This window comes from Martes martes, assembly GCF_963455335.1.
Source record: "Martes martes genome assembly, chromosome: 2".
Lineage (NCBI taxonomy): Eukaryota > Metazoa > Chordata > Mammalia > Carnivora > Mustelidae > Martes > Martes martes.
This window is the reverse complement of record NC_137889.1, coordinates 15,710,401-15,737,749: the sequence shown is the minus strand read 5'-3', so window position 1 is coordinate 15,737,749 and position 27,349 is coordinate 15,710,401. Positions and strand designations below refer to the sequence as shown.

General features: G+C 39.3%; 3 protein-coding genes across 9 annotated transcripts in view; 1 reads left to right on the top strand and 2 right to left on the bottom strand.

Moving 5' to 3' along the window:
- The window catches only part of CFAP96 (cilia and flagella associated protein 96), a 17,962-nt gene extending 13,839 nt beyond the window's left edge, over positions 1 to 4,123 (bottom strand). Inside the window, exons 1-3 of one of the 4 annotated variants that reach the window (XM_080796717.1) lie at positions 3,751 to 4,123; positions 3,413 to 3,550; positions 1,275 to 1,452 (exon numbers count right to left, since the gene is read on the bottom strand). In XM_080796717.1, coding sequence (XP_080652843.1) covers positions 1,275 to 1,374 — 100 coding nt within the window. In that variant the 5' untranslated portion in view covers positions 1,375 to 1,452; positions 3,413 to 3,550; positions 3,751 to 4,123. Of the gene's footprint in view, positions 1 to 1,274; positions 1,456 to 3,304; positions 3,551 to 3,750 lie in introns of those variants that run through there. The other 3 variants (XM_080796716.1, XM_080796718.1, XM_080796719.1) reach the window with 3 other exon arrangements.
- On the top strand, positions 3,882 to 24,466 carry UFSP2 (UFM1 specific peptidase 2). 3 transcript variants are annotated; one of them, XM_080796713.1, is made up of 12 exons: positions 3,882 to 4,280; positions 5,805 to 5,883; positions 8,115 to 8,298; positions 8,380 to 8,446; positions 10,673 to 10,830; positions 11,217 to 11,409; positions 13,167 to 13,313; positions 17,832 to 17,996; positions 18,192 to 18,316; positions 19,826 to 19,902; positions 20,783 to 20,907; positions 24,311 to 24,466. In XM_080796713.1, exons 1-12 carry the CDS (start codon positions 4,278 to 4,280, stop codon positions 24,395 to 24,397), a joined length of 1,410 nt encoding a protein of 469 aa, XP_080652839.1. In that variant the 5' UTR covers positions 3,882 to 4,277; the 3' UTR covers positions 24,398 to 24,466. The 3 variants fall into 3 exon arrangements, with proteins under 3 accessions (XP_080652839.1, XP_080652840.1, XP_080652841.1); XM_080796714.1 differs by having other exon boundaries at positions 4,274 to 4,566; XM_080796715.1 differs by lacking the exons at positions 3,882 to 4,280; positions 5,805 to 5,883 and adding an exon at positions 9,383 to 9,506 and having other exon boundaries at positions 8,264 to 8,298.
- Positions 24,424 to 27,349, bottom strand: ANKRD37 (ankyrin repeat domain 37; the record flags this gene model as incomplete). Of its 2 annotated transcripts, XM_080796721.1 has the most annotated exons (5): positions 27,113 to 27,349; positions 26,746 to 26,898; positions 25,789 to 25,880; positions 25,048 to 25,251; positions 24,424 to 24,810 (listed from the first exon to the last, which is right to left on the bottom strand). In XM_080796721.1, coding segments are annotated over exons 1-5 (477 nt in total). In that variant the 5' UTR covers positions 27,140 to 27,349. The 2 variants fall into 2 exon arrangements, with proteins under 2 accessions (XP_080652847.1, XP_080652846.1); XM_080796720.1 differs by lacking the exon at positions 24,424 to 24,810 and having other exon boundaries at positions 25,044 to 25,251; positions 27,113 to 27,317.

Sequence of the window (27,349 nt, the reverse complement as noted above, 5' to 3'; positions counted from 1 at the left end):
ATTTAATCCAATGTTTCCCCATCCATAAACTAGAAAACACTGTGTGAGATTATCAGTAAGTACATGTGGGGGGGGGGCGCGGGGGGTTTAGGTTGAATGGAAAGGTGTTCTGTACTCAAACTGAGACAATTCCCCTCCTGGATACATACTCAACACACATGAGGTTTATACTCACTAAAAGACATGAACAAGAATTTTCATAGCTATTTCATTCATAATATTAAAAAACAAGTAACTACTCAAATGTGCATCAACAGGAGAGCAGATAAATAAATGTGATATATTTATACAACAAAATAGTGGTAGCCCAGCAATTTTTTAAAAGGCTGTTTTTATAACAGTCTTTCAAAAAAAAAAAGCCTTATTTATTTACATTTAGAGCTTCTTTTATAATTTAGATCTAGGAGCCCTCAATTTGGGAAGTCCTTCAGTAATGTGGAAAGTTTTTTGAAGTGCAAACAATCCTTAAATCAGCAGGTTATTTAAATATGAGTTTGTATCACTGTTTTTTTAATTGAAATTTTTGAAAAGGTAAATATTCACATGGTTCCAAATCCAATAACATGTTTTTCAATAAATTTTCCTCCCACATTCATACATCCAGTTCCTCTCCCACAGGAAATCATGGTATTTTGTTTTCCAGAGAATGTTTAAACATGTCCCAACAAATATTTTCACTTACTTTTCCATCTTTGATGCTTAGTATAATATATAATATACAATTCCGTACCTTGATTTTTTTTATTTAACAATATATCTTGGAGATGTTTCACGTCAGTGTATTCTTTTTGTAACAAAGGAGTCACTGACTAACCAAAAATTTAACTAAGTCATTAAAAATGTTTATTTGCTTTAGCTCTTTATTATTTATGACTTTTCTAAAAATCCCTTAGCTACTCACTTAGTATTTTACTTTTCAGGAAAGTAAGTCATGTATGGCCTTTTGGCATGCAAATATAAATGCTGCTTGCATAAGAGAGTGTCCCATCTGAGAAACCATAAGCTAAAAACAAATTATTCTGCAACTTCAGAAAGAAGTAAAATTACCTATGACAGAGAATATACAAAGGAAGGGTATCCCAGTGAAAGGAGCTTTCTGTTCTTATAAAATTAAGTTCTCTCTTAACTCTATTGCAATTTTACAATTTTATTCAACTTTAAACTTAATGCTCTAAAATACAGAACATTTAAAAATACCATTTAAAATTATTAAACCCCAAATTTCATAGAGTAAATACCCACTGTTAGGCTGTAAAGAAAACAGATATACTTACGATTAAATGATGACACATATTTATCACCAACAGTAACATATTCCATCTCACTGAAGAGGCCAATCCTCTCCATATCCGTTTTCCCTCCTTCCATAGGCATGGTTCCTTCTTGTGGTGGTATTCTCTATATTGACAACTTCAGAGGGTTCACTATGGTTATTTCTTTTATAGCAAAATCCTACTTTATGTTGAAAAATACAGGGAAAAAAGTTCAGGAGAAAGGCAATTATGAAATTTCAGTCCAAATTACTTGCAGTCTGGGAATTAACATTCACTGTAAAACAATGTCCCACACTATGTGGGGCAAAGAATCTAGTTTGTGGGGCTAAAGGGGAATAATAGCATTCAAAATTATGACCATGAACCTTCCCCTGGATTCTCTGGGTGATGTATCCACAAATTAGGAACAAATGTGTATGACAGCATCTGTCACATTGCCATTCATCTGTTGTAAATGATAAAATTGCTATAGTATAGTACAAATACTGTGTAAAAAACATCTTCCTTTTGAGAAGTTCAAAGTATATTTAAAAATTGATTACATAAGGGGAGAGGACACTTCCAGTTTAGAGCAAATGATTTGAACATACTGCGTTGTCTCTCATGTTGGAAATTACAACAGTTTTTCAGAATGCACGACACATATAGTCATTATGTGTTATTCTATAGTTCTTTTCTCAAGTTTAAATGAATACAAGAAATGCGTCACCGGCAAAATTAGTTCACAAAGGGGATGGATGGGAAAGGACAATTGTCTAGGCAATATAAAAATTAAGAACAACAAAACAAATGATAATCCACAATGAATTAAGAGTATTTGTTAAAGGGCAAACTGCAATTGTGAATTTTCTTTTGAAATACCACATTAAACATTCAAGTATTTATTGAGTTTTTTTTTTAATTAGACATGTTCTGGAAAGGAAAACCAAAGAGCTAAGGAATATTTGCTTCCATTTCATCATTATATATATATATTTTAAATGTTTTTATTTATGAATGTACGTATATATGAATGTATGTATACAAATGTATTTATATATATTATTATACATTTTAAATATATATATATATTATTTAAATGGGCTCCACACCTAGTGTGGAGCCCCAAAGGGGGGACTTGAATGCACTACACTGGGATCAAGGCCTGAGATGAGATCAAGAGTGGGTCACTTAACAGACTGAGCCACGAGGGCGCTCCCATAATATTTTTTTAAGTACCAACTAGATGCACTGGGCATACATTACTGAATAAAACAGACACGGTTTATCCTTCCCAATTTATAAACCTCTGTAAGAACCTTTTGTCTTGAATTTCAGTGACACTAAACACACTTGCCTATTTGGAACTGTGGCTCATCTGAACATCAACATTGCTAACGTGTAATATCAAGGGCGCGAGATTCCGTTTAAACAAAAGCATAATTAGATATGCTCCATTCCCCCCCCCCCGCCCCCAATCTTCCTCGTCCCCTGACCAGGCCTGTTTTATTTTTTTTTTTTTTTTTTTTGACCAGGCCTGTTTTAAAAGCAAACGTCAGTCAGTAGGGATGTGCTACTTTCATTTGCGGCTTGTTTCAAAGCTCCATCCCACTGCCCAACCACAAGGGCCTGTTTCACGGGCTCAAATCCTTTAAATGGCTCACAAGGTCCGCTATCACCCACATTTGTCACCATGGGGGACCCCACTCCCTGGCACCTGGGCTCCATTTGACTTTTTTCAATTCTCAGATAAGGCTCGCTGCAGCCACAGGACCATGGCACCTGCTGTTTCGCTTCCCTCGAGTACTTCACCGTGCTGACTCCTTTAGTTCCCCCAGCTAACACTGATCCTTCGGGTTGTGTAGCTCATTGATCACTTCTTTAATTATCTATCATGTACTTCCCTTCCCAAGCCCTCGCCCTGTTTATCTAACGGGTTATGAGTTCACGTACAACGTGTGCGAATCCTTTAATCAACAGCTGTTTTCCCCCACTAAACTTTTGGCTCCACGAAGGCAGGCACCACCGGGGAGAGTCTGGCTCTTCCTTACCCCAGTATTTCCAGCGTCTGTGCAGCGCCTGGCACACAACCGAGCGAGCCACAGAAGGGAAAAAGGAAAGGAAAGAAGTTCCCGCCTTGAATTTTCCCATTACTTAACTCTTCCTGATCCACATTTACAGAATCGTTCGTTCATTCAACAAACACTTCGCAAACCCCTCCTCTGGGTAAAGCTCGCGGACAGAAGCTGGGAAAACATTTCAAAGGGCATGGGTCCTGGCCCCAGACTCCTTACAACCTAAGCGGGCGAGCACAAAATGAAGTGTAACACGAGTTGACTTCGGCAAGGTCCCTTAAGCTTCAAGCGCTGAGGGGAGGGGGCGGTGGAGGAGGGGCGGAAAACTGAAGCGACAGGAAAATGATTTCCCATTAAGGAAACAGGCTCTGAGTAGGGACGCATCTAAAGGACAACACCCTGCGGCCCGAGGACCAAGTCACCTCTCAGAAGGACACCCCGTCCGACAGCCGACACCAGGTCGTCTGAGGTCGGGTCCGCGTTAACTCAGCCGCAGGAGCGACAGCCCCGTCGCGCGAACCCCTGCGCGCGACGCCTCCCTGCGAAGCGCCTCAGCACTCTCCGCGCACTGCCTATATTGACAGTGGCCGCAGGTGTTTATTGTGACGCGTTGCCTCGGGCACGGGAGAACTCGTTTTTAAGTACGCTACGGAAGGATACGTGGAGAGCGCGAACCCGCATCAAGGAACACACGTAAAGACTTTAGAGTATGGGTAGAATGGGAAAGAATCAACCAATAGAATTTAGGGGGGAAAGGCTTCTCTGCTCCTCCGCCCCAATATCCATCCGCGAGGAGCCGCGGTAAGGTCCGCCCCGTGACGTTGCTGCGGGGCATGTTGGGAGTTGTAGTTAGTCTTCCCAGGCTCCGCCCCTGGAAACGCCACTTCCGGGCTAGAGTGCTGAGCCCTTGCGCGGACGTCAGCACCCCTGTCAGAGCCACGTAGCAGACATGGTGAGTACTTGCAGTAGACCCCTGCGTTTCCCCTCAGACTTTCGTAGCTTCCGTGGGTCCAAGCCCTTGAAAGGAGCTGCCCTGCTGGGACCCACGGTAGCAGCTGCGAGCTCGGTGTCTGGGCCTCCTTTCTCTCGGTCTGTCCCTGCTAGAGCCGGAGGGAAACTGCCCCGCACAGCTAGAATATCCCAGCTCAGCCGCTCTAGGACCTTCGCTCCCCGCGCCGCCTCCTTGTGGAATCATGTTGAGAACGAGGGATTATTTGGCGTCTTGAAGGTTTGAAGAGGTATCGGACCTAGGAAAGATAGGAGTCACTTTCTTCAGATACTCTATTCCCTGAGCTCCGGTGGTGTCCCACTCCCCCCGTTCCCTCCCAGTTGTTCGGCCGGGTCGTCCAAGCCTTTTCCTGGATGTGGTGGTCTTCGAGGATGCTTTTCTTCACACCCTGCGTTTCCTCCCAAGTTATATATCCAGTTTTTTGGAAATGTATTCCGAGCTCTAGATCTTTATCTACTAATTGTACCTTCACCTGGATAACTCATATGTATTTTACACTCAGCAAGTTCAAAACTGTTTCCACCTCCCCTCATCCCATACCCGCTCTTCCTCCAATGGTCCGCGGATCAGGAAATCCACCGTGTTGTGCATGCCGGAAACCTGGAAATCATCCTTGTCGTCTTCCCCTTCTCAACCCCTGAACATCTGATCAATAATCAGGTCCTGTGCATGCTACTTCTGCATGGCTGTCAATTGTCATTCACGCCACTCCTACCATCCCTGTCCTTGCCCTCGTCAGATCTCAGCATCCGTGGTAGTCTCTTAAGTGTTCTTCCAAGTGGATCTTCACCAGCCTGTGCCCCTGCTTGCAGTGGGTTCTCCTACCTCCACCCTCAGCTTTCCTTTCTAGTTGTTAATACTCATACCTACTTGCCCTTCTCATCTCAGCTTAAATATTATTTCTTCAGAGAGGATCTCAATTCAGAAGCCTAGGGAGGTTGTGATCCTTTCACTTGAGATCTCTTGTGGAATCATCACAACAACCCTATGAAATAACAGATTTTTCCTATTTTACAGAAGAGTACAAAAGTACTGAGCAATTAGGTACATTGTGCAAAATCATGCAGCGTTAAATACGCTCTTGCCTTTTTCACTTTTTTCATTATTTTTCATTGTCATTAAATATTTTTTGTTCAAATGGTAACTGTAGAACTCTTCATAGAGCAGTTCCTCAAATGGTTGCCTAAAATTTATATGGTAGTATTGTTCTTTATTTAACTGACTTCTTACTGGTTTGGGTGGTTTCCCTTTTTTTTTTTTCTTTTTTTTTCTTTTTCTTTTTTATTTTTTTTATTTTTTTTTTTGCTATAATGAGAACAGTATGGGAAGTACACACATTGAAGTTAAATTTTTGCTGAACTTTGATTATTTCCTAAGAACAAATTTCCAGAAGTAGAATTGACTCTCATTTGTGTGCGGATGAATTTGTTTTGTTTTACAAGAGAATTTTGGTTCTGTTTGTCTTAGGTGATTTCAGAGACTATGGATATACTCTTCAGAATAAGAGGAGGCCTTGATTTAGCTTTTCAGCTAGCTACTGCTAATGGTAAGTCTGACCAAAAAAACTTCTTTTTTATTATAAATTGATGATGAAATATACTGGAATCCTCTTCATTTTGCAAATGAAACTGAGTGAGAGAGAGGATAAACTGAAATCAGGTGGTTAGTGAGTTCTATAAATTGGATTTAAACTTAGGCACTATGTTCCAGCACCACTGCTTGCCTGTGAGGCTTCTCTGTGCAAATTAGAAAAAAAATGTCCCCTTTCTTAAAACAAAAACAAAAACAAAAACAAAAACAAAAAACCTTCACTGCCTACTGGCAGGTGGTTGTCTCAATAAATATAAATATCCACAATGAGCACAGTGTAAATGAGGCATGTAGATTTGAACATTGCAGATTTGCACCTATACATAACCCTGAGTCTCCAGAGCCTACACTCTTGAAAGTTACGTTGTTTTGTAATGGTATAAGAATTCTGTGGGAGAAATATCCGCTGAGTTTGTATCAAGCAAATTCTAGGATGTCTTCTCGCTTCTGACTTGGGCTAAGGCCACAAACAGAAGTAAAGAATATCAGAGGAGGGAGATGAGTTGTGTTTGAAAGGTGTTTCGTTTGAGATGCGAGAGTCTATCAAGTGCAGGTTCCCAGCAGGCATCAGGTAATTTGAATCTGAAATTTAGGGGAGAGTGGGTGGTCAGGAAAGGAGAGAAAGAATATCTCTGAAGGATGATCATTAGCACCATGATAATGAATAAAATCACTCATTAAAAGTGTGATCAGTGGTGTTGGAAACCACAGAGAAGTTCAGAAAGATAAGGAATGAAAAGTGCCGAGTTCCTTGTGGAAGGTCACTAGCTGGCCATCATTTCCAGGCCCCGTGGAAATAGGAAGGGAGAGAACACAGAATATTCTTTCTGACTCATCCTTTCATGCTAAAAAAATTGCTCTCAATCTTGATCCATTTGAATCCCCACTCCCAAATTAATGAAAGTAAATTCAGGGATAAACAGAAAATAATCCAGGAATTATGTTTATCTTTTGTAGTGTAGCTGAAAATCTTTAAATTTGGCCTTCTGAAACATATCAAGATGTCTTAAAATCTCTCTTGTTAATAAGTAATCTTTTCTCTACCACAACCCCAAGGTATTTATTTAAGATATCAGGGTGATAGTTAAATAAATGTTTTAATCACAAGGTTAAATAGGTTTAGGATTTAAGACGATAAAGCTTAAATAAGTATATGTGTGTTGTCTTTAAATATATCTTCTTGAACCATGAAAATGTTTTACATAATCCAAAGATTATAGTAAATTAAAAAGAAATCCCTGAAAATGAAGTAAAAAAAAGTATCAGGTTAATGACACATTACACAGAAAAAACTTTGACTTTAGAATACACTACTCTTAGTGGGACAGAGTCCAAAGATAAAAAGAACTTCAAAGAAATTTGAATTTCATTCAACAGTTTTACTGCTATAAGTTATATGGTATTTTGAAAATAATTGGTGTCCTCATATATTAGTGGTGAAATAACTGGAAAACAATTTGGCAGTTTCTCAAAAGGTTAAACATAGACTTGCCCTGTGACCCAGCAATTCTACTCTAAGTGATCACCTAAGAGAGATATGTGCACACAATAGTTTGCACACAAATGTTCATAGCATTATTCATAATAGCCAGAAAGCAGAGAGACAGTCCACTTGTGTATCAGCTTGTGAATGGATAAACAAAGTGTATTATGTCCATTCAAGGATATTATTATTGAGCCATAAAAAGAAATAAAGTACTGATTTATGCTACAATATGAATGAGTCTTGAAAATACTAGACAGGATGAAAAGTAGACATGAAAGGACACATAATGTGTGATTCCATTTATAGGACGTTTCCAGAATAGGCAAATCTGTATAGACAGAAAGTAGATTAGTGGTTGCTATGGGTCAGTGTAAGAGAAATGGGAAACGAGTACTAATAAGTATAGGGTTCTTTTGGGATGATAGTGTTCTGGAATTAGTGATGGGTATAAACCTTGTCAGCCTCTAAAGGCAAGTGAATTGTATGCATTAAAAGAATGAATTTTATGGTCTGTGAATTTTATCTGAATTTATTTAAAAAAAAGGCATAAATTTTCTTTTTATATCTTCTATTATTGAATCTAGAGAATAGTTATTTGGGAGTCAATTTCCTATGTTGTACTTTTGTGTGTTTGGAATGATTCATGTTGAAAAGTTTTAAGATTTTTCTCATTAACCTCTATTTATATTCTTTTAATTTAGAAATATTTATCAAGAAAGCACTAAAACATGTGCTGAGTGACCTATCAAACAGGCTTTCTTCAAATGCCCTTGTGTTCAGAATTTGCCACAGTTCAGTGTATATATGGCCTAATAGTGACATAAACACCATTCCAGGAGAACTGAGTGATAGCTCTGCTTGTAAGAACATAATGCGCTTTATTCAGTGAGTATGTTTGAAAATTGCTAGAAATGTTTTCAAAGTGTCATTTCATATTGTAAACATCTTTGTGTATTAAACGTCTAGCTTTGAACAGGAAGAAGATATAAAACGAAAATTTATGAGAAAGAAAGACAAGAAGTTATCGGACATGGTAAGCAAATTTATAATCCTTGAATTTGGACCAGAGTGAGATCTTAGAGGTTATTTAATGCAACTCTCTTATTTTTTACAGATCAGATTGTTGAGGTCCAGAAAGAGTAAATGACTTGTCAGAGGTTATATCTCTGTTTTACAAGTTTAAGCTTTTGTTCCATAGTCATACATATCCTAATACATACATTTTGGGGGATGCTTTCTGTGCTCCCACAAAATACACAGCTCGAGTATGTTTGCAAATTACTTAAAACTAAATAAAAATGAACCACTCTAAAACATGACAGAGACACATGGTGCTGTGAGATAGTAAATAATAAACTATTTACCTTTCTTCACATTGTTCTTAGTTCTGGTGCTTTTTGAACCAGTGTTATTGAGGACCTGCCATTTGCCACAAAGTTGGCAAGTACTGGAGATAAATAATGGAGGAAGTTGTACGAAGTTAATACAACTACAGTGTTTTTCTAGGCTGTTATGGGAAAATAGGGTGGACATGAGGTTGGAGAGCTAGGCTGGGACCACTTCAGAAGAAGCAGAACTAAGCCAGCAGCTATGATAATAGAGAGGAGGGAAGGGATCCAAGAGATATTTAGGGGATAAAATGGATGATACTTGGAAATGAATTGGAAATGGAATGACCATTTTCTTTCTTGGGTTAAGATGGGCGATGGGGAAAACATGAGGTCAGTTTTGGTCACTTTGTTTGAGACACCAGTGAGACGTCCACATGAGCTGTTACAGAACATACATAAATAACCTGTGGGCTGTAGATCAGGTGATTTGAGAATTACGTGTAGCTGGAGCTTGACATTTTGAGGAGTACGAGTTGATTATTTCCTCAGATGGGTTTGTTTTAGGCTTCCTCATGACTAGATTGAGGTGGTGCACTGTTGATGGGAATGCGCCCGAAGTAATGTCCTGTCCTCCTCAGCACATCGCATTGAAGAGGCATGTGCTATCAGCTGGCCTCCAGTATTGGTGATGTTAACTCTGATCCCTTACTTCCCATGGTGTCTGCTCATTTTCTTCTCTGTGAGGGCACTGTTTTTTCCCTTGTAAGTAGTAAGTATCTCATGGTAAGATACTTTGAGGCTATCCTATTCCTCACCAAAGTTTTACCCACCACTTCCAGTGTCAACCAATAATTTTTGTCTGAATCCAATAATAACCTGATGGTTGCAAAGTGATTTTGCTATCATTTCCTTTTATACTTCTTAGATGACATTGTACCATAAGGAGGGCTTTGTTTTTCCCAATTTATTTATTACGTGCATGGAAGCATGGGTTCCTATTTTATGCAATGAGTTAAAATCTTTGGATGCTCACATTTTCCAAGATTTGGCCAATTAACGCTTCTTCAGGCTTGCTCCAATGTCCTTTTGACACCGTATTTTTGAGTACTTCCTAATTCTTCCACAAGATGTTCTGGGCACATTATGTACTGTCCCTGTTCCAGCTCAGGGATCAGGCATTTCTCTAAGGAGCACGCACACATATGCATACGTACCATACATGTATAATATATACACAGAGAGACACACACACACACACCACAATACGTTTCTATTTATCTATGTAAATCATACTTATATTTCCAGTTCTATTTCTACCTCACTGAATTCGTAACTTTTTGCCTCTGGGAAACTTGGCTTCCGGTATACTCAATATTTTGCCAGATTTGTTCAAAACAGAAAACATTCAAACAAAGTACTTTCAGAGTTGTTATTCCATACCACTGTAAAAATCAAACCTATTAACGGAGTTCAGTATTTGTTTATAGTTCTCTGTGTCTTTAGGCCAGGGGTTTATAGTTCTAATGTATGTTTAAAAGTTCCTTTGGTGTGTGGTTATTATATCTTGTTCATTGGATTTTTTTTCACTTTAAGTCTATACAGAAGTAAAATAATATATGAATCCTGGTGAACCTGTACCAGCTTTAATATTTATAAACACATACACACATACACACACGTGCACACACACGAATGTTTAAAAAAAATGTTTATCAACAAATGGTCGGTCTGATTTCACCTTCATCCCCACTCCCTCTCCACCTCTCTTCAGATTATTTTGGAGCAGAGGAGGTTTTTTTTTTTTTTTAAGATTGTGCTTTTAAACAGTTTACTATAATACAGCTTTGTATGGCCCTTAAAGAGTCACTTGCCCTTTATATTTAACGTTCAGTGTGCTATAAGTTGACTATTACTATTTATTTTTATAGCATCAAATAGTAAATATAGATCTTATGCTGGAAATGTCAACCTCTGTGGGAGCTGTCACCCCCATCATTGAAAGAGAAAGCGGAGGACACCACTACGTTAGTATGACTTTACCTGTTGATGTAGTTCTGTCTGTTGCTCCAGAAGAAACATGGGGAAAGTAAGTATTTTGTACTGCTACTGACACATTTATATAAGCCCTCCTCCCCAGAGTAATCAGAGCCCATTTTTAAATACCACGTAGATATATCCAGGATTATTGTTATTTTTACTATGATTTATTCCTTGTTTGTTATTAAACTGAGTCATCTAGTAATTAAATGTTTACTTAGAGGAAATAGGGTAGTGTGCAAAACCTATAAATTTTTCCTATTACCTGCACATAGGAAATATACAGTATACTTAATTTTGCATAAAGTTAGACTTCATTTAATAATCCTGGTCCAGTCAAGTTTTTTACTGTATTTGGGATGTATTAACTCTCCATTCTAATTTATCATAGCCACTATAACTTTTGTTAATGTACTTGAATATTTCCCTCCACAGAGTTCGTAAACTTCTAGTGGATGCAATTCATAATCAACTAACTGACATGGAGAAATGTATTTTGAAGTATATGAAAGGAACATCTATTGTGGTCCCTGAACCACTGCACTTTTTATTGCCAGGGGAAAAAAATCTTGTAACAATATCATATCCTTCAGGAATTCCAGATGGTCAGCTGCAGGCCTATAGAAAGGTAATACCAAGGGGCGCCTGGGTGGCTCAGTCGGCTAAGCATCTGTCTTCGGCTTGGGTCATAATCCCAGCGTCCTGGGGTCAGGCTCCCTGTTCAGTGCGAGCCTGCTTCTTCCTCTCCCTCTCCTACTTCCCCTGCTTGTGCTTTCTCTTCTCTGTCAAATAAATAAAATTAAAAAAAAAAAAAAAGGTACAGCCAATACACTTATTCTTAGAAAAATTATGACGTTCATTCACTTTATATTTAAACATTTCTAATAAATGGAACTTATTTTGTGATTTAATATGAAAGTGGAATCAGACTGCTGTCTTCACGTGTTATTTAATTTCTGTTAACTTAGAACTTTTTTTAAAGTGTATTAATGAAAAAATATGCTAAACCATATGTAACATTTTGATTTCAGACACTCAGTGTGGTTCATATGTTCTGTGAAATTTTTCCATAATGAGATACAGAAATGAAAAGATGCTTACATGCCTTGAGCTGCTGCTGAGTGTTTATAAATAAATTCCTTTTCCCTTCCCTTGCTTTCAGATTCGTAGAAGAGACGAGATTACGGTTAGGGAAGGAAAGCTAGGATTTATGCTAATTCTAATTAGGATTTGTGGTAATACTTTACACCCCCCCACCTCCCAGGGTTATTTGGGTTTTATTAGAGGCAGTTTGAAGAAAGCATGATCAGCATTCAAAGAACTGAGATTTATTAATGAATTGACTAGTTTCGGAGTGCGTATTTTTGATGTGTGGTCTTGCCTGGCGCCCATCCAACTATACCACAGGAGCATCTCCCTCATCTGTCCCTGGAGGAGGCAGAGTGCTATGACCCTCTGCTCCATCCGTAAGTGCTGGTGGACTTGACCTGTAGAGGCACCAGGTGATCCCACTCCAGCTGCGAGAGTACTTAGGAGACACGAAAAAGAAAATGTCAGACTTTACAAAGGAAGGGTCACATTTTTATGCAGTTGGGAAAACTTTGCATTTTAAACATGTATGTGTATTTTAATTTTGATGCCATATTGGTTGGCTTCCCACCACCCATTTCTCCTCCAGAATTTAATCACCACCCCTTGTATTTGTTAAGGACTCTAAGCATGACTTTTCAGAATACTTTCATGTAATTCTAACCTTGTTAATTCTAATTTACTCACTTACAAGGCTGTTTCCAAATCAGACTTTAGCCTGGATGTATTTTAACAGACTGTGTTATAATAAATAAGTAATTTGAAATTACGTTACTTCTCGCACTCTGACAAATTACAGTCAGCCCCTGAATAACACAGGTTTGAACTGCAAGGGTCGGCTGGCACACAGATTATTTTCAGTAAATACAATACAGCACTGTAAATGTACTTTCCCTTCCTTACTATTTTTGTAATAACATTTTCTTTTCTGTAGCTTACTATATTGTAAGAATATAGTATATAATACATATACATGAGTGTGGATTTTTGACAGTGTGAGGGCTCAGTGCCTCAAATCCCCGCATTGTTCAAGGCTCAGCTGCATTTTCATTTTTTCTGTGACCCCTTCCAGTTTCTACCCATATCCATGGAAAAACATACATAACTCTATTTTGGTTTTAGTTTAAATCCCACCCTTTTCGACCTCTGTGAATTATATTATAAGTGTGTTTGATAACTTTTATAGCCAATATATAGTTATTTTTGTTTTATGTCTTTAGATTGAGTTTGTTTACTAATGAGCAAGGAGTCTGTTATTTAACTTTTTTCTCTTCTATTGATTCTGATTTCATTTAGGAATTACATGACCTCTTCAATCTGCCTCATGACAGACCGTATTTCAGAAGATCTAATGCTTATCACTTTCCAGATGAGCCATACAAAGATGGTTACATTAGAAATCCACATACTTATCTCAATCCACCTAACATAGAGACTGGTATGGTGAGTTTAATAATTATTTATGGAGTCGACTGATGATCAGTGTCAGTGGTGATTTTTTTGTGTGTATCCAGTAGAAGTTTTAAGGATTGATTCCGAATGTATGTCATCTCTAAAACAAAATTTACCACCCATTTCTTTTAATAATCATTGCTTAAAATAGCGGTATTCACAATAGTCTGAAAAGGTCAGAAATAGATAGCATGTACCACAGTTTTCCTACTAAAATTCCATTCCCTGATTTATTTAAAGGCGTATCCCCATTTATTTTCACCCCGAGCCTGAGAAATCATGCTAAGTAAAGAGCGTGTTTACCCACAGCACACCGCAGCCAAGTTTGGTAAGGCCCTGTGGCACGTTTTCTCTGCGGCAGGAACCTGGGCGCAAGTGGCAGCTCCGCACCAACGGAAGCTCCAAGAAGTGTGGCTGGTGGGGCATGAGGAGCGGTTCCTTAAGGGTGCGTGTGGACTGGGAAGAAAGGGTCTCATGGGCATCCCAGCCCAGGAGTTCTCGCACAGCCCGGCCCCTTAGCAGCCCTGTGACTGGCAGCCTCCTGTCTCGGGCCTCCGCTGCCTCCTCGCTGGAATTTTACTGCTTTCCAGGGGTATGCTTTGATCCGAAGTGGCTGCTTTTACTCTGTCTTTTCTCAGCCTGTTCCCTCGTTGTTTCCTGCCATCCTTAAAGCAGCTCACCGCCCAGCTCATTTCAGCCCCATTCCCGCCCCCCGACTGGCCCGTATGCTGTGCACCCCTCACACCCCAGTTCCCCCGAGAGGAAACCTAATTGTCCAGCATGTCCTGGCATTTATTCAGAATCTAATGCGTCTCTGTGCGCTTTGTAAGGAAATCCTAAGAACAAAAAATGAATACATGATACAGCCTAGAGGACTGCGGGAGCCACTTCTAGTCCTGGCCGTCAAAGGGCGCTGGGGACAGCAGTTCCGCCCGCAGCGGCCATGGACAGCCGGGCTTCCCGCGGAGAGACCCTGGCAGGGTGCTTACCGGGTCGTGTGGACAGATGAGTCTCTAGTCATACCGTCGATGATAGAAAATCATTTCATTTATTTTGCTTGTATGGAGAGGAAATCCTGGGAGACCTCTTCCTGGTTGAAAACCTTGCTCTGTCACAGTCATAGTGTCACCATAGGCCATACAAAGTGTAGAGTCTCTAACAAACAACATAACTTGATGGTTTTCTAGATTACTGCATAAACGTCTTCTCTCAGACTATATTTGGAACTCCTCTGGATAGGGTGGGTGTACTGTGTCATATATTCATTTTTAAATTTTAATAGTTCCTTACAAAGTGCCTAGACATTCAAAATGTACCAAATAAATGCTGATTGATTTTTGACAGTGAAATGTTATTATTTCTATTATGGAGATATAAGAAGCACTTACATATTTTAAGACATTCAGTATGTTTGATACATACATATAACATATATATAAATTTTAAAGCACAGTAAGGAGATGAATACCAGAAAGTTCCCTACCCAACTTAAGAACTAGAACATTACCAGCCTGCCTGTGTGTTACTTCCTTTTCCACTCCTCTGCCTCCCCACAGCCTGAAAGGAACTATGTATCCTGAGTTTTATTTGTATCACTCACTTCTTTTTTTTTTTTTAATAGTTTCCCCACATATGTACATATTTCCTCAACACTTAACAGTTTTGCTCATTTTGAGTTTTATAAAAAACTGGGTCATTTTATATTTGGTCTTCTACAACTCACTCTGGCACTCACTATTAAGTATCCAAGAGTTAGTCATGGTATTATGTCGAACTGTGGTTCGACCATACAAACCTTTGTATGGTTTGGTCCGGATATTTTGTTATTCAGCCAACCCTGATAGGAACGTTGCTGTACCTATTTCTTGTTATATATGTGCAACAGCCATCAACATTTTGCTTCATTTCACCTTCTCTCCCCGCTCCCCCCTACCCGGGCCATTTCAAAGAAGGCCACAGACAGCCTGGTATTTACCCCTAAATACTATAGCACAAATCTCCAAATAGTAATAGATTTGCATTCATGGGATTAACCTAATTTGGTTATGATTCATTATTACTTTTTATTCTCTGCTGGATTTCATTTGCTAACGTTTTTAAGATTTTTGCATCTGTGTTCATGAATAAGATTGGCTTCTGAATTTCCTCACATTGTTATTTTGTTTTTCTGTCAATAATATACTGGCATTAAGAGTTGGGGAGCATTCCCTTTTTTTTTTTTTTTTTAATTTTCTAGAGGAGTTTCTAGAAGATTGGCATGATCTTTTTTGATCATTTGGTAAAACTTACCTATAAAATAATCTGTGCTTAGCATTTTCTTTGTGAGAACATTTTTAATAAATTTAATTTTATTAATGGCTATAGGACTTTTTTCATTTTTCTAAGTTCTCTTTACCTAGGTTTTAGTCTCTCCCATAGTTGTAGTGATGGGTTGTTTTTTTTTTTTCATTCTTTGTATCATATTTATGCCTTCTTTAAAAAAAAAAAAAACTTTTGGCTTTGCTGACCCCCTTTATTGTAAGTTCTGTATTCTGTTTCATCAATTTTTTGCTCTTCACTTCTTTTTTGGCGGGGGGAGGAATCAATTTTATTTTGTTTTTTTAACTTAATTTATTTTTTCAGTGTTCCAAGATTCATTGTTTATGTACCACACCCAGTGCTCCCTGTAATACGTGCCCTTTTCACTTTCTCCTTCCTTTACTTTCTTTGATTAGTTGTTTTTGTTCTCACTTCTTAAGTTGGGCATTTTGCATATTGTTTATCTTTTTTATTCTCTAAGTTTTTAAATTTCAAGCAAAGCACTGTTTTCACAGGTTCTGATTTCAAGTATTTTAGTTTTATTCAGTTCTAGGTGTCTTTACACCTCTATTATGATTCATCTTTAATCCATGTTTTATTTCAGAGGGTTTTTTAACATCCAAATATATTAGAATTTATTTATATTATAGGTACATATATATGTATTTTTACTGATCTCTGACTCCTTTGCATAGTGATCAGAGACAGTTTTTATGTGATAAAGATTCTGAAATTTACTGAGACACATTCATTTCCTGAGGATGCTATAGAAGCCACAAATTTGGTAGCTTACAACTACAAAACTGTATTCTCTCAGTTGTGGAGGCCACAAGTCCGAAATCCCTATCATGAGGCTGAAATCAAGTGTCAGTGGGGCCAGGCGCCCTCCAAGGGCTTTGGGGAGAATCCAGCCTGTGCGTCTTCCAGCTGTGGTGGCCGCATCGCTCCCGTCAGCCTCTGTGGTCATGTTGCCTCCTCCTCTCCTCCTGCATCAGCATTCCCTCTCCGCTCTCTGCTCTCTCACAAGGATACTTGTGGTGGCGTTTCAGGCACACCTTGGGTGGTACAGGAAAATTCTCCCATACGTTAAGTTCCTTAATTTAATCACAACTTCAGAGCCCGCCCCCCCCCTTTTTTTTTTGCCTTTTGACCCTATAACATAGTCTTCACAGGTTCCAGGGATGAGGAGGTAGACATCATTTGGGGGGCATTTTTCCACCTACCACAATGTTCTCGTTAAAAATTTTCTGTCTGTGCTTGAGAAGAAAATACACTGTCTAATTGTTGGATGAGGATTCTGTTTGTCCGTGCCTCTTCTTACCTAATTTTTAAAAAAATATTACCAGTTTGTGGGAAAAAAACACGAGTATTCTTAACGTTATACTACAAGAAAGAAGTTATATGATCTTGGCCTTTATTTAAGGATATTTAAATAGCATACCTGGGCTATAATCAATGGCAGGTTTACCAGACTGGAGGAATATTCTTCATATGTCCCGTTATATGGCCCCTTCATTTATTTATTCCTTCCTTCATCATTTATTCAGTAAACATTTATTGACTATTAACTGTTTGCCTGACCCACTGTAGAAGTCTGGGTCTAGAAATAAATAAGGCACAATACCTGCCCTTATTAAACTCACATATTAGTGTGGTTAAGAAGAGATTTAAAAAGTAACAAGTAAGGTTTCAAGCGGTGCTTTGAAAAATAAAAAAATAAAGCAAGCTAGAGTGCCAGCCAGGGCAGGAGGTGGGTGGTGAGGGAGTAAAGCATGTCATTTCCAGGCTGGCTGATGATGGACGGTCTCTGATATTTGAGCAGAGACCTGAACAAAGTAAGGGTGCCGAGCTGCACATTATTTGGGAAGAATGTTCCAGGCAGAGCAAACCGTAAGGCTCTGACCTCAGATTGCCCCTGGAGGATCCGAACCTAAAGCAGAGCAAGCTACAGGGGAAAGTGGTACAAGATGACCTTGGAGAGGAGGCCAACGAGCAAGATTTCCAGGCCTTAGAGCCCAGGGTAATGACTTTGGACAGTTGCTGAAAAGCCAGGAAAGTATAATGTTCAACTGTAGTTCTCTGAAGGCATTTTTGTAAGGAACTGAACTAACAGTCTGGCTCTGAGAACAGTAAACTTGGCTTGGATGTCTGTATAGAAAATGTGCATCTATCTTAAGTTAGTATGTTACTCTGTTTCTTCTTTTTATACAGATTCATGTGGTCCAGGGCACCTATGGTTATCATCACTATATGCAGGATCGGGTGGATGACAATGGCTGGGGCTGTGCTTACCGATCTCTGCAGACGATCTGCTCTTGGTTCAAACACCAAGGCTACACAGAGAGATCCATTCCAACACACAGGGAGATTCAGCAGGTACGATTCTAATCAACTGTACATTTCATTAGCCCTTAATATACCAGTAATAATGATTATTACCTCATGGTACAGACTTATTTCTGTTTTGAAGGGGGGAAAAAACCATACTGGTAATCAGGGAACAGGTCCTAAATGTAGTTGTTTAATAGCTGTCTTGTGTATGGGTTTTTTTGTTTTTTTAAATACACAAAGGCTCTAGTTGATGCCGGGGACAAACCAGCAACGTTTGTTGGATCACGGCAGTGGATTGGATCCATCGAGGTACAGCTCGTACTGAACCAACTGATTGGCGTAACTTCAAAAATACTGTTTGTCAGGTGAGGACACCTTAAGAAATTAGTGACATCATTTCAAAGCAAGTTTGTCATTTTATTAGAAAAGAAGAAAATTATATATTCTCCTTTCTCTTCCTCCACACTGTTTTTACTCTCTCCTCCACATTGCCTCACTGCTTTACAAATCTTTTTTTAAACGCTAAATTTTTTGGCTAATGAGGACTTTGAGTTGATGAGTAAACTTTGCGATACATATACTTGCATGGTGTTAATTTAGCCGAGAAAAGAACACTTGGAAATATGTCAGCTTTGACTGGAGTTAAAGAAAATCAACTTTTTTCCTTATCCTCAACTCTTTAAAATATCTTGAAGGGAGAAATTCAGATGTTGATCTATGACTGCCCTTTTTGTGTACCTCCTGCCCTTTTTCTTCTTAAAATGTCAGTAAACTAATAATGTGTCCAAATAATATATTCATTTTTTCCCAATACAGTTTAGGCATAATTCTAGCTTGAAAATATGAACAAGTATCAGGTCATGATTGCAGGGTCCTGGGATCGAGTGCTGGGTCAAGCTCCACAGTGGGAAATTCTGTCATTCACTCTCTCTCTTTAACTACATAAACCTTAAAAAAATAATAATAAATAAATCTTTAAAAAAACAAAAATAAAGTATGAGCTAATATTAATTAAATAAGAGGTTATTCCTTATCAGTGAACTTCTGTTTTAAATACATTTTCTATTACAGGAACCTCAGTAGATACATTACCCTTTTTTGTCCATGTGCTTATGTCCAAGAATGTCTGATTTCACAACTGCAGTTTAGACTGCCTGTGGAAACCAGAGCTAACAAATAAATGATCGATTAAATAGTGAAGCACATGATGATTGTGAAGTGAACGTTTTGGCACATTAAAACCTTACACGTTCCTTACTAAGCAAGAGCTTAGAATTAGCCACCAGCTGGTACCTCCAATCTAAAAAATGATCTCCCTTCATCTGGCCATCTTTCTCTCTTCTCAAAAGTACAAACTGTATAGGACATTGAAATATTCCCTAAAATAATATGCCATACTTGAAAACATTTTGCAGTTTTCATTGTGGCTTCACAGATCTTGTCTATTTTAGTCCCAGATCCCCTGTCCTGTAGACAGGGCAGGGGTGACGGGTTCCATGCTAAAGATGAGGAGGGAGACTGAGTCTGATGGTAAGAAGACAACCTAGGACTTAAAACTCATTCTTCTGAAATTAAATCCACCTATAAGAGCCCCGTGGTCATCAAGGTGACCACTTTCACTCTTCCCTTAAAAATCCTTCGTTATGCAGTTCCAGAAGCAAAGAAGCAAGGTCTTAAGTGGCCTTTGAAAGGTTATGGTGCTTTAAATTGCTCTCAAGTCAGTTACCTACCACCTAATGTTATTTAAATTTATATCATGTTTTTTTCAATAACCAAAAAAGAAAACAAAACAGTAGAAAACACTGGCTCCCAAACTGCTTATTGGACCTTAGTGTGAGAAATCATTCATCTGATGGAAAATGGTTTCTTTCTAGCCAAGGTTGTGAAATGGCCTCTCAAGGACGGGAGCTGGCTAATCATTTCCAGACTGAAGGAACTCCAGTCATGATCGGTAAGATGTTTGGGACATCTTGGGCTCTTTGGGTAAAGAGAAGAATATATAAAATTTATCGTTGATATAAATAATGTCCCATAAAATCAGTCATTTTTAAACATTTGAAAATTAGCTCTTATACCGTACATACTGACCTCTGGATATTTATTGTTCAATTTTCAAGGTGGGAGGAAAGTTATAAAAAAGATGTAATAACCAGAAGTAAAGGCTGAGAAGAGAAGTGATAACTGTTGGAGTATTTAAAGAATCGAGAACAGTATAGAAAAGAGGCCATGGTCACTCAGTTGAGCCTAGTAAGTCACGGTGTGGTCTCTAATGTGGCTGGCTGTGTAGTATTTCACAAATTGCTTCACCTCTCTGGGCTCTATTTGTAAAGAGGATTAGATGAGCTGATCTAAACCTTGATGATTCTATGGAGAACAAGACTTGATCTGGGATGACAGAAGGCAAGCTAAGACTGGTATGTAAGATATGCAGGCAGACAGATTTCAGCAGAGTATCGAAGGACCTGAATGGGTAGATGGGCTGCCCCATGGGACGTACTCAGAACAGAGGCAGCATTGCCCATTTGCTGAGAGAGCTTCACAGCGGTGACTGTGATCCTCCGTAGCCGTTTCTAAATCCAATTCCGTGGGTATGGCAGTGGAATGGAAAGCTGATATGGTTACAAATATGATTGCATCTTTTCTGATTTTAAAGATAACAATTTTATCTTCTCAGAGTATACTTGACGTGGTCTGTAGGCTTTTATAATCTAGGCTAGTCAATTTTAATGCTATGTTAGATTAATAGGTGAAATAATCTTTTTAAACTGAAATTGACTAGGGAGTTGAAATTCACATATGCCCTCTCATTTTTCTTATTTCCCTTGCTATAGGGGGAGGAGTTTTGGCCCACACAATACTAGGAGTGGCATGGAATGAGATTACAGGGCAGATAAAATTTCTGATTTTAGATCCACATTATACAGGCGCTGAAGATCTACAAGTTATTTTGGAAAAGGTAAGTATCTGTTTAACACAAATTTAGATGCAAGGGAAAGAATCCAGACGCAAAGGAGAGCAGACTGGCCGTTAACAGAACTACAGACCCAGGGCTGTGATGTACCCTCTCAGCAGGTATTCTAGGCCTATGAGGACTGTCTGTGTAGGGAGGACAAGAGGGAACTAAAGTGAATTGCAAAGAACAAAATTCAGGTTAGATTTATGAAGACTTTCCTAGTTATTAAACCTAATAAAGGAACAAAGAGCTTAGAAATATATTCTTTTGGAGATGATACAGCTTTGCATAAACAAATGTATTGAAATAGAGTGGATTAAATAACCTTTATAATTGTATTATTAACCCAAAATAAGCAATATGTTGGACATTATGGACGCTACTTCTAATTTATTTACATATAATTTATTCTCATTCTGTAAAGGATTTGAATTTGAGACAAATGTGAGAATATTTGTTGATAACTTACAGTACCAGTTAAAGGAGGTGTAAATTTAACTTAATGTATAGGCAACTAATTCTCACATATGAAAACTCATTCTAAAACTTTAGAAGGCAAGGATAGTAAGACATAATTAACTTGAATTTTAGCTTCTGTATTCTTTGCTAAATATATTAAAATTACAAAGGCATACAACCTTTTCAGCCACAAACCTATAAATATATCCTACTGTTACTCACTACCCTTCATTTTTCTCATATTGTCACTTAAGTCAACATCATTAATACCTTATAAAAAGCTTTCTCTGAACTTTGAAGTTGTAGTTTAATTAGGTCATTTTTTTTAAAGCACAGTTGGAAATTCATCGGTGAGACACTTTCAGAAGTGAAACAGAACGTAACTGCATGAAGTTACCAAAGCCCTAAGAATGAGGTGTTTAGTCCTTAAGGAGCTTAGTGTACGTGTAGCTGAATTCTTTTATAGTCCAGTTTAGTAAAATATTTTGCCAGTGGTAAGATTATAAATACAACAGAAGATAAATGTGTCCTGCTTTTTTATCCTTCAAGGCATTTGGACTTGTAAATCTCTGAAATGTTTCCTGCTGCACACCAAAGTGGGAGCAGTATTTCCTCTTTCCGTAGCCAAGTGTTGGCTCACTCGGCATTAAGTGCTAGTATGTGCCGCCCACTGCCCAGAGCAATAAGGGTATTAAAAAAGGTCTTTAAGGAGCTCTTAGTCTAGAGTAGAAGAAAAAAGAGATCCAAAAACCATTCCCAACAAAAAAATACGGTTATCTAACGTAGTTTACAAGGCTGATCCATTAGAGGGATCCCTTAGAGCTGGTGAGAGGACCGCAGGCCACGTTCCCAGAAGGACGGCAGTTCCGACCGGATCCAAGCCTGCGAAGGGCTGTGGCTGGAGGGATGGGCAGGGGCCGAAACCGAGCCGGGCGGAGAAGCAGAGCAGTCCGTTTTCATCTCAGAGGCAGTGAGAAGCGCTCATTATTTTAATTAGAAGTATGATACACATAATAAAATTACTTCTTTCTGGCTGGTTTGAGGAACTTTGCAGTAGATGGAATTGTATAGATAGGCTTTCCTGAAGCAGTTGAATAAGGCGTTGTCCCTGATGACTTTCTCTGAGGCTCCTACTATTCTTTTTTTGCTGATTAGATTTCTGTAGAATTTTCCATTGTAGAAAACCCTCTGCCCTTTTAGCACGCATAAGGAGCCCTGAAGCCAAGGCCTGACCTTGTGAGAGTCAACACTACTCTCACTGAACTCGAGAATCGAGAGCGGTGTCTTAGAGCCTGGGCCACTGTGACAGAACGCCATCGCCCAGCCGGCTTATGAACAACAGAAATGGGTTCCTCACCTTTCTGAAGGTGGGGAAATGCAAGACCCCCGCAGGTTTGGTCTGGTGAGCCCCACTTACTAGCTCACAGACAGCAGTCTCTTTCACTGGATCCGCACAGAGTGGAAGGCACGAGGGACCTTTCTGGGGCCTCCTTAATGAAGGCACTAATCCCATTCACGGGTTCCACTCTCTCAACCTAGTCACCTCGCAGAGGCCCCACCTCCACATCCAGCACCCTCAGTATTAGGTTTCAACATGAGTTTTGGAAGGACACAAACATTCAGCCTAGCAAGGACTATAGGGAAAGTTCTGCCTCTGCCTGACCTCTCTTTACCCTCCTCTGGAACTTTCCTGTTTGAAGTTCTCAGACTAGTCGCCTCAAAGAAAAAGACCATACTCCCCTGTCTACTCCCATCAGTTTGTGGTTTGGGCACCCTCTCTACCCAGTTCTCTTTACAATGATTTGAGTCTGGTTACCTGGAAAAGGCCGAAAAGATGAAAACAGAGAGTAAAAGCCTTTATTCATCATTAAGAAAACAGATTTTAGGACGTTAAATTTTAGAAAAGGTTTGGCTAAAAAAGGTTATTTACATAAAGAAACAGGTCTCAAAGACAAAAAAAAAAGATTTTTTTTTTGCAGTTACCTGGGAGTGGGGAAATAGGACTGATGGAGGATTTTTTTTTTACTTTCACTGAACTTTTAGAATGTAGATCTAATTTTTGCAGTCCAAGAAAGAAAAATGCAAACATTAAAGAGTTCCTCTAAACCCTCCAAACTCCACACTAAAAAATAGAGCTAAGACACTATTTTCTGTAGAAACCATGAACTTTAGGTCACTGCCAGGATATAGAGCAGCAGCTTCCGAGTCAGGCTAAGGAATGAGACCACACTACTTGTCACACACCCAGTGGTATTTATTTTAAGAGTTCTAGCTGGCCTCCTCACGAGTATTTTGCCAGCAAAGCGTTTCATTTCAGAATGATGTAACTCAGACTAGTCATTAGCTGGGTCTTTAAGAAAATAAATCAATGGCCCTAGAAGAAATTTGATATACTTTTGGATTCACAGTGAGATTTTGTTCGAAAGTAATTTTCTCTGCTGGGGAAAAGAATGGAGAAGAATGGAAAGTGGAAGGATTATAGCCTGAGGACAGTGACGGTCAATTCAAGAGGCCGGCACAGATGTCTCCCTGCCACTTTCCTCGGAGCTAAGATGCACAGCATGGTCCCTAAGACAGCCTTTTAATGGACTACCAAGAAAAACAGATTGCCAGTTCTCCTATCACCTGCTGCTGACTGCCAGAATTATAAAACTTAGACTCAATAAAAATGTGATTATTTGGAGTAACAGTTACCATAAGGAAACTTTCTCTTTTCTATGATTAAGTACTGTAGAATTTAATTTTTTTTAACTCTATCTGAGTTATGAAATGGACCCAAGTCTGTTACTTTTCTATGCTTTACAGGAGTTCAAATCTTTGAGTTTTTATAAGGTAGTGTCATATTCCGGGATTCAGCTGACAGAACCGGACTGTAAAATGTTACAGTTTTGATCATGTAATCCTATAATTTAGTAAAAGGTTTTCCTTTCCCTTCTCCCAAATCTAGGGCTGGTGTGGATGGAAGGGCCCAGACTTTTGGAACAAAGATGCTTATTATAATTTATGTCTTCCTCAGCGACCAAATATTTTTTAAAATACCTTGGACTCAAAGACTATAGTAAAGTTGTATTATAAATTTGTTTAATAAAGACTAAGTTTAACTTCAAATAAAATCCTGGGTGTGGTCTGATGGTTTAAACTACAATTTTAAAAAAATAAAAAAGAAACTACAATTTTTTTCAAAGGCTGTTAGATACTACACAAACCAAAGTTTATTCTTTAGACATTCTTTAATAACTTAAAAGACAAAGCAGGCACAACCGAAATATTACAGGCATGTAAAAACATGTATTCTGAACTGTTATCTTCACTTCGAAGAAAGTTTTCCTCCTTCCTAGAAGGAGCTGAGATATACACCTGGTGAGCCAAAAGCCATAGCTTGTAGCTGAGCAGTAGATCTGCACGGAGTGAAGGCCTTCTTCAAACCTTTTCAGAACCAACATGAATCTGTGGTTAAACATAGTGACATTAGAAACTTTTTAAAAAAGGTTTTCTCCCCAGCCTTCCATCATGCAGGATGATTTCTGAGCTCCAGAATCTAGCAATAGTTACTATAACCGGTATTAACATGTGTTCACGAAAAGAAAAAGACACACTAGAAATCAGACTGCCAAGACTGAAATAATTAAATGCGCCAAATAAGCAATCCCCGAGGGAGGAAGAAAACAGAACTGAGTTACTCACCAACACTTCCTTTTTCCAGTCGTATTTTCTACACTTCCAAAACTTCGTTTCTGTCTGAGCACTGGAACACAATCATCTCTATCGGATCGGTCACTTGATTTTATTGTCTGCATACATTTAATTGTTGTAAGAAACTTGGCACATTCTAGAAATCCACAGGCCCAAGCAAGATCTTCAGCTGTTTGTCCATTCTTATTACATAAACTGAATTTAAGACAAAAACGGAGTTACATAAAAACTGACAACTGTTTAGCCTTTTTAATATATCCTTCTACAAAAGAGCTTTGGGTTCATACAAATCTTGGTTTCAGAGCAGGAGTGGTAAAGGAAATCAGAGAAATTCCAATATTCCCTGCTACTGCATCCTGAGTGGCCAGCAGAGTTCAGCACACAGTGTGGACCTTCCATTTTTGAGTGAATTAAAGTGTTCTGTGTTCCATATAGTAATACTCCAAGGAAGTCAATGAGAACTTTTATTGAAGGGATTATCCCAAACCAAAACTAAGATTAATACTGCCACAACAGATGAACAGAATTGCACCTCTGCTAAGCATCCATTTTTTTACTTTAATTTAATAGTATTAGGTATCATTAACAGCCTAAGTTAACATTTAAATGATAATCTAAATTGTCAATTAGGCAAGCATCATTTTTAAAAGCGCATGTAGTTAAGCTTCAAGGGTCTGATTAGCTTAATCCAAGAAAATATGAAATTTTTGAAGTCACTGATTTTATACTCACTCAATTTGGGCATCCCTGGCTACAAGCAGGCTAAGGCATTCCAGACTTCCAACTTTTGCTGCCTTGTGTAGCGGAGCCTCTCCAAAAACATCCTTAAAGATAAGACAGCACATCTTAGTTTCTCCCAAAACCATTTCCGTGGAAGTCGGTAGGGAAAGTCTAATTACTGTTGAAGAGAACCAGTTAGAACTACACTGCACTGAATTTTTAAATTTTTTTTTAAATAAAGTTCACCTGGTGTTCTATTAAGTACAAAGTTTTCATCAATAAAACACATGCAGTCACAACGACCTACATTAAAATTTAGGGGTATAAAAGCAGAGTAGAGTATGATAAAGGTAAAAGAATTTAAATTAGCCCTACTTTAATATTCAATTGGAGATGCAGACTACCATAAGACAGTTCTGTAGAAAACTGTAAATAGTTGTGAGCTTGCCTCACAACTGTTATTATTTCTTTATTTTTATCACAACTGTTATTTAAGTAATTTCTGTACCAAGACTTTTAATCTGGTAATGTAGCAACTGTTCCTTCTGAAATGAACTGCAGACCTGCGTGTGCTGTGTAGGATCCCAGCCAGGAGCCCTAGAGATGGCTGACGAGCCCTTGAAACGTGGCCAGACTAAGCTGAAATGCGCTGTAAACGTAAAATACACGCCAGACTGAGATGTCTGAAAAGACAATGGAAAAATCCAAGTCCTGTTTTATATTGATTACATATTGAAATATTGAGGTCAGCTGTGTTGAATCACAAAATTAACTTCACGTGTCATGTTATTAATGCGGCTCCTAGAAAATTTTACATTCCTTGAGTGCCTCACTTTATATTTCTATCAGACATCTCGCGATAGTCACATTTGTAACAAGTGAAACAATATTCTGGCGTCTGCGAAACGTGTGGATCTTGGCGGGGCGGGGGGGGGGGCGGTCCACAGCAACCATCAGTAACCTAGTTACCTGCTGGTTGAGGTCAGCGCCAGTTTGCAGCTGCCACAGAAGCAAACCAGCCAGGCCCCCACCTGCGGCCAAATGGACAGGCGACTGCTCGCAGGGGTCCGGGGGTGCGTTGACCGAGGCCCCGGCCTCCAGCAGATGCTTCAGACTATCCACCTGCGGGAGGAGAACAGCAGCTCCAGCACCCCTCTTGCCTTTATCCCGTCCCGCGCTCTCCCGCTGTCGGAAATCTTACCCCACGCCCCAAATCTGACTCTGAAGGGGCTTGACTCGGCAGCGCTCAGTGGTCAGTCCCCCCTCGCTAGTGCTCCCGAGCTCACAGACCCCCGGGAAAGCTAAGCCTGCAGGACGGAAGGGGCCCGCGTCTCACCTCCGGGTTGCAATCAAGCAACAGCATCTTCCGCCTACAGCCGAGGACGGGGGAGGTCTGGGGAGCGCAGAGCGTCCGCGGACTGGCAGGTAAGAGTGCGCAGCCCGCCCGAGTGCGGGAGAATTTAGATTGCCGGGGCCAGGGGGCCGGCCTCTCGCCGCAGCGCCCCAGCCCCGGCCGCGCCCCGGCAGCCTCACCCCAGCTGCGGGGCGTGTCCCCTCCCTGCGGGAGCAGCAC

What these genes read in the sequence shown, in the direction of transcription:
- UFSP2 (XM_080796713.1), top strand. An exon ending in ACAAGAAGTTATCGGACATG is followed by an intron (nt 8,447 to 10,672) that starts GTAAGCAAATTT and finishes TTATTTTTATAG; the next exon opens with CATCAAATAGTAAATATAGA. An exon ending in CTAACATAGAGACTGGTATG is followed by an intron (nt 13,314 to 17,831) that starts GTGAGTTTAATA and finishes CTTTTTATACAG; the next exon opens with ATTCATGTGGTCCAGGGCAC.